This window comes from Anguilla rostrata, chromosome 8 (genome assembly GCF_018555375.3).
Source record: "Anguilla rostrata isolate EN2019 chromosome 8, ASM1855537v3, whole genome shotgun sequence".
NCBI lineage: Eukaryota > Metazoa > Chordata > Actinopteri > Anguilliformes > Anguillidae > Anguilla > Anguilla rostrata.
This window is the reverse complement of record NC_057940.1, coordinates 2,631,812-2,638,941: the sequence shown is the minus strand read 5'-3', so window position 1 is coordinate 2,638,941 and position 7,130 is coordinate 2,631,812. Positions and strand designations below refer to the sequence as shown.

The window sequence follows — 7,130 nt, the reverse complement described above, 5'->3', positions numbered from 1 at the left end:
GGATACCAAGGATAAATGTGCAGCCTGCAGTTGTAGCCCCCACAGAAACAGTTCGCAGAGTTCATTTTGGTCGTTACCGTACTCGCTAAACTGTACGTTTCGTGTCTTTGGAACAAACAACAACCACTTGCATTTATGTAACTGATACAGACCAACCAAAGACTTTGGCAGGGATTTGATCAACATTTGTTAACTTTGAAAATTAAACGAAAGCATTATTTTATTTTCCTCACAAAGTCAGTTTGCCGAGTTCAGCAGTCAGTAGCATTAACACGCCAAACTGTGCGAGGACAAAGAACACAGCACGATTTTTACACCATACTTTTCTGCACGATAAAAAGTATTTATCATGCGAATCAAAGCTGAGGCCACAGGAAGCAGGCTGTGCTCGCACAGGTGCGGACACAAACATCACTGGACCGCACAGTCACATGTCCCACCTGTCTTCGCTCTGGTTTCCCTGGAGACGGGACGCCTGGCACCGAGTCCCCGCCCCCCGGGTGCTCCGGAAGAGGCCCGTCCATCACTCTGCCAAACGGGCCGATCTGCACACGTCCCTCCGCCAGGCCGTCGCCGAACGCAGAGTTCCCCGGCTCCACGGTCACATGCCTGCTGGCTTTACTCTCGCCCAAGCGGAAATTAAATTCAGTAAGACGCTTTCCGGTCTCAAACCACGGGGCAGTGCATCTAGCCAGCAAACCGTTTCAGTTTCACAATCATAGTGCATAACCATGGTAGTGCAATTTCACAAATACAGAGCATGCTCATATTTACAATTACATACATACCCATATTTAGTGCTGTTTCACAATCAAATGGTAAATGGACTGCATTTATATAGCGCTTTTATCCAAAGCGCTTGACAATTGATGCCTCTCATTCACCAGAGCAGTTAGGGGTTAGGTGTCTTGCTCAAGGACACTTCGACACACCCAGGGCGGGGTTTGAACCGGCAACCCTCCGACTGCCAGACAATCGGTCTTATCTTCTGAGCTATGTCGCCCCAATCAGAGTGCATACCCATAGTAGTGCAATTTCACAAATACAGAGCATACTCATATTTACAATTACATACATACCCATATTTAGTGCTGTTTCACAATCAGAGTGCATACCCATAGTAGTGCAATTTCACAAATACAGTGCATACCCATATTAGTGCAATTTCACAAATACAGAGCATACTCATATTTACAATTACATACATTCCCATATTTAGTGCTGTTTCACAATCAGAGTGCATAACCATAGTAGTGCAATTTCACAAATACAGTGCATACCCATACTAGTGCAATTTCACAATCCCAGTACATACCCATATTAGTGCAGTATGTTTTCAGAATCCTGGCACATTAAGTCAGGGGTAAAGACCAGCCAATGGGAATCCTTCATCTGCTTGAGTCAGGGATTTTATTAAAGCCAGCCAATGAGAATTCTCCACAGCCTTTTATTTTTTTGCTGCAGAAGCAGCTGCAGAGCCTTGGTTCCACAGAGTGTTGGTGAAGTGCCAGATGCTGTTTAAATATTCATGAGCCCGTGAAAGGTTGAGGGGGTTAAAATATAACCGCAGAGTGCAGGCTACAGTGGCCGAGGAGATAAAGATTGGGGGGGGGGGGTGTCTTCAGCTAAAGCAGGTTAAGAGAGAGCCAGGTTGGGAGTTTAGCCAGGACACCAAGGAGCCCCCTACTCTTCGTAGATGAGTGTCATGGGGTCTTTAATGACCACAGTGAATCAGGACCCTGGTTTAACATCTCATCCAAATGATGGCATCGCCTACTGCACAGTGTCCCCCATCAGCGCACTGGGGTTTATTGGACCAGAGGGAAGATCGCCCCCTACAGGCCCACCCACGTTAAAACACAGTTTCCCCAGGTAGCCTCCCATTTAAGTACTAACCAAGCCCACACCTGTTTAGCTTGAGTGTCCAGCAGTGTCAAACTCAGGTATTGAACCTGTGACCTTCAGGTTACAAAACTAGCCCCTTACCCATTACACTACATGGCCGCTCCCATTTAGCAAGAGCAAGGTGCATGGGGAGTGGCTGCTGATGTTAACAGAGAGCATTGCCAGTCTATTAACTTGTATTTCGCAATTTATATGGCAGTTTAAAAAAAAATCTTGTTCAGTGTTAGCTCTGATAACACAAAGAAATTGAGCATGATCGACAGAGACAGCACTCATAAATTAAATTTTCAAAATAGATACTTGCAGAAATCAGCATTACCTTTTATAGAAAAAAATGAAATACACGCACATTTGAAAGGGTACCAGGTGCAAGGTAGAATGGAAAAAAAGAAAGAAACTAAAACAATGCTACAATGCTACCCGCACACTGAAGTCGCTCTCAAATATCAGCAAATATTTATTCTGCAGAACAACAAACAGGAAACGCTTCTGTTCCCTCTGCCAAACTGCGCTGAAATGTCAGATGCAGACCAAAATTTAATTAAAAGACAAATTTGGAATGGGGGGGCGGAGTGGGGGGTAGGGAGCAATCAATCCTAAACCAATAGTTACAGAAGCCAGCAGCTAGTGCAGGGGTCTCCAGGTTCCGGATTGGGAAATATATATTACATGTGTTCTAATCCAGGCGTGTCCAATCTTATCCGAAAAGGGATACTGGTGTCGGTGCAGGTGCATATTTCAGCCAAACATTATGACACCTGATTAAACTAATTAACTGATCATGGTCTTCAATCAAGACCTTGAGGAGTAGAATCAGGTGTCTTAGTGCTCGGCAAGAACAAAAACCTGCACCCAGACCAGCCCTTTTTGGATAAGATTGGAACCCCCCCCCCCCCCCCCACCCCGTTCTAATCTAATCCAGGCTTATATAACAAATCAGTGATCAATTCGACTGCTGACCAGGGATCAGCATTCCCCTGTCCGTGTACGATACGATACGATACAATACAGTACAGTACAATACAATACAGTACAATACAATATAGTACAGTACAGTACAATACAGTACAGTACAATACAATATAGTACAGTACAGTACAATACAATACAGTACAATACAATATAGTACAGTACAGTACAATACAATACAGTACAATACAATATAGTACAGTACAGACAAATACAGTACAATACAATATAGTACAGTACAGTACAAATACAGTACAATACAATAAGTACAGTACAATACGATACAGTACAATACAATATAGTACAGTACAGTACAATACAGTACAGTACAATACAATATAGTACAGTACAGTACAATACAATACAGTACAGTACAGTACAATACAATACAGTACAATACAATATAGTACCGCACAATACAATACAATACAATACAATATACTTTATTGTCCCCGTGGGGAAATCTGTCTTGGACTCAAATGCTGCACACATATAGCTGCCTCCATAGTAGTAATAATAAAAAAACAACATAAGCAAATCACAACCACAAATTGCACGTTACACATATTGCACATGTTACACAACCTGTGATAAGAACACCGTGAAGCTAGTACACAACCCCTGCAGCCTCAAGCAACCTTAATTAAAAATGTAATAGCCTTCTCCATTATGAGCGAAAAGATAAAAACTGATCCTAGATCAGTACTCTGGCTCAGAGATGCCTTATGAATACTGGTCCTGATATTTATGAATAAACAGAAGAAAAGCAAACTTCTCTCTGTCGGTTCGGTTTCACATAAATGTTTGAAAACAAAGTGCATCAGGGCACAAGGAGGAAAACGTCTCATTTTATAACTAACATTTACTCATTCACATTAACATTTAGAATTGTTATAAACCAGCTGTCTGTCACCAAGAAGAAGTGGAATATTCACACAAAAATGAATGATTCAATGACACTTTCGACAGAGTTTACCCAGGGGGGTGTAATAAAATTTAATTCATGCTGGTAACACATGCAGCAATCATAACAAATCAACAGGATATCATCAGTGTATGAAATAGGATGTTTTGATAAAGTGGGTTGCTGGTAGGCAAATTGGGAACAAGAAACTATTCTTGCAATACAAGGCTGTGTATTCACGCAAAATGTTGTATTAATAAATAGGCCTATATGCTGGTGGCACATTAATACCTAATTTAAAAAAATCCAGAAGTTATGACCTTTTGTATTTATGTTGTAAAAACATAATTTTTTCATCTTGTTTGCGACTTGTTTATCATGCTTTGTTGAGTGAGGTCATAGGTGAGGTCAAAGAAAATGTCGACGGACAGACATTCCTGTCATCTTGCTCGCGCGCGGCCTGCACACTTCGCCTCGTGTAGACCAGACAGCGGGGGATCGCAACAGCCAAAGCAAACGCAGCGGGAAGACATAAACCGGAAATAATATTTACACAGATAACCGCAAAATGCTGAGTAAACACCATGGGTAAGAGAAGATTATACGGAGGCCATCAGTTGCAAGTGTAGAGTACACAGAGCAGTCTTGAAACGAACTAGGCCTATTTAAGTGGCACGTGCTTAGTCAATTAAAAGGCCTACATAATCCACCAAGCGGCCGCGACTTTTCTTCACGCGTCCCACGACGTGGGCATGCGGGCATGTTTGATTAAATATTACAAAAAATGTTTAAATAATTGATCAGTTTACCATAAATATTCCCCACCCCCCTCCACACAAACCGCCAGGGGAAAACGTTTTACCAAAAAAAACAACAACAAAAAACGCTGTTCCTTCTTTAACCGCCAGTCCTTTCCCTCGCGCTTCTCTTTCAGCACTGGACAGCTCCGTCGCTCCTTCCAATCCACCTCCGTCAGCCTCAAAGACATGATTGGCAGAATAAATGCCCATACGCGAGTCAAGGACACTTTAGGAACCCTATAAGATAATGAAGGAGACGGGATTTAAGAGCAGTTGGTTCCAGCTGTCCCCCTGGTGTTGTTAGTGCTTGTTATGGACAGAGGAGGGCGGAGTGTGCGCTACACAGGAGCGCGTGAGGAGCGGCTCCGTGTGTCTAAGCTACAGTAGGGCTCTCTTCTCACTTTCGACTCGAGCCTGTTTGTACACATGCGTGTCACTGTAAAGGGAGAGGCGAGAAAACAACAAGGCATTTGCTGTTCACGAAACGACCAAATGTTTTCATGAAACCTCAAGATACGCCGATACAGACACGAGCAAGCTATTCATAGCATCTCACTTGAGCCAGGAGGATGTGAGACTCGCCCGCCTTCGCCAGTTCAGCATCTTAGCTCGAGACAGTAGCCTAACGAACTTTTCTACAGGTGAATACAAATAGATTTCTCTGTTGAAGATCGTATTGACGTCCGTGCGGGCGGTTTTTCGCACTTGATTGCTTGGAATAATAACGAACACTGGGCGCTCTCGGGCAACAGCGAAATGGCTGTTTTTCTGATTTCCTTACTCTTGCAACTGGGATTTGCAGCGGGATCAAATTACGGGTATGTGGAGTGGTCGGAGCAAGACAAAGACCTGGACGTCAAAGGACAACACACAGTTCCTAACACACACGTCAACAAGGAATCACAACACAACCCGACGTATTTCACAAAACCCTGGACCGAGCGTAACGTGGTAGCGCACAGGATCGAAGAGGACTTGCCGAGGGTCGTAACGGCTTTTCTTCATACGGGAGATTCAGCCACGTTAAAACATGTCAACTGCTCGCGGAGGTACGAGCTGAGCAGCCTTCGGGGGAGATCCTACATCGCCCCTCATTATCCTCTGCACAGCGTGCTTGAAACGGTGGCGCACGCGACCAACTTCTTAAACATGATCTTGCAAGCCAACAGTTCTAGGGAGCACACCCTCCGGCGAGACGTTATGTGGTACCACGCGTTGGTTCGCAGCATTCTAGAGGGAGACCCCAAAATCCACCGGGCTGTGCTCACGTTCAACACCGAATCGCCAACTCCTGGTCCTCACATCTTCCTCCAGGCAACCAGGACGGACAGCGACATAGTTCTCCAAGATCTCTCGGACACGGCCCACCGTCGCCTGAAAAACAAGACGCCGGAAACGGAGTGGTTCAACGAGTTCAGGGACAAAAAACAAACCCACGTGCGAAGGAGAGTGCCGAGCCAGGACGTTAAAGCAACCGACGCCTCGGTTAGACGGGGGGACCGTTACGTTCTCGATAAAACTCAGATTAAGTGGTCCGCGCCCTACCTCGAGTGTGAAAATGGAAATTTCATCCCGCATTGGCTTCTCACTTTGTCGGCTGGATTCTACAGTTTGAAGCCAAATTTGGTCCCAGAGTTCAGGTACGTAGCCTACGCTTCTAATTGCAGGGTAACTCAACGAATCTTTGCTTTAACATTAATTTAAAAAAAACTACGGTCATCCTGCGCGTAACGAAATCATGGCAATATAACATTATAGGGACGTTTCAAACATTTATACAGCTGGCAACTAAACATGAACGGAAAGCTTGCTTTTCATTATTAATTTACGACGGACGGAACACCGTATATGGAACACTGCACTTCGCCTGCTCGCGCGAATGGATTGCTTTGCACCCAAAATAAAACCCCCGTGTGCACTTAGATGAATTCTGCGAACGACGGCGTGGAAAAAGAGTGGGCCACACAAATGACAATTTATAGCGACACTCATCGGGTTAATAATGAGAGCCACGCTCGTGGTTTCCTTCGCGCGCTTTCCCCAGAAAGGAAGCACGCGCTTCCTTCCCATGCCCCCGTGCTCCCGTAGAGTCGACTGATGTGCACGTTTTGCAGCTGCGCTGACAGCTTACTTGCCGCGCTTGACTGGAAGTGTGGAGGATGATGCTAAATTTAGCCGCCGACGTTCTCTCCTCAATCCTCGAACCGGCTAATTAGTTTCCTTTTTTTGCCCGCATCCCACCTCCACAGGAACCCGATGACATTTTTCCCCTGGTAGCAGTTGGTTACCTGACTGAAAACCGGCATATTTTAATGGACGCACTCGACAGGAAGCCGGTCGAATTAAATTGTCAACGTGGCACTGAGGTGCATGCATTACTGAGACGAATGTGTCGTACAGGAGAAGTTACCGGCACTGATGTGTTGTTTACGTGTGCTCAGAGTGCATTATTAATACCGGTATTCTCTGGCGTACACATCCTTTTAGCTAGACCTAAATAGACAAGAGTGTGGGCTTGGCTAACATTAATTATTGGGGCATTTTCGATTCCG

General features: G+C 44.8%; 1 protein-coding gene across 1 annotated transcript in view; it reads left to right on the top strand.

Annotated features, from left to right (window-relative positions):
• Nucleotides 1-4,484: 4,484 nt before the first annotated feature.
• The window catches only part of LOC135260522 (metabotropic glycine receptor-like), a 70,782-nt gene continuing 68,136 nt past the window's right edge, over nt 4,485-7,130 (top strand). The window contains exon 1 of the mRNA XM_064345804.1: nt 4,485-6,218. Within this exon, the coding sequence (XP_064201874.1) occupies nt 5,335-6,218 (884 nt within the window). The 5' untranslated portion in view covers nt 4,485-5,334. The remainder of the gene's footprint in view (nt 6,219-7,130) is intronic.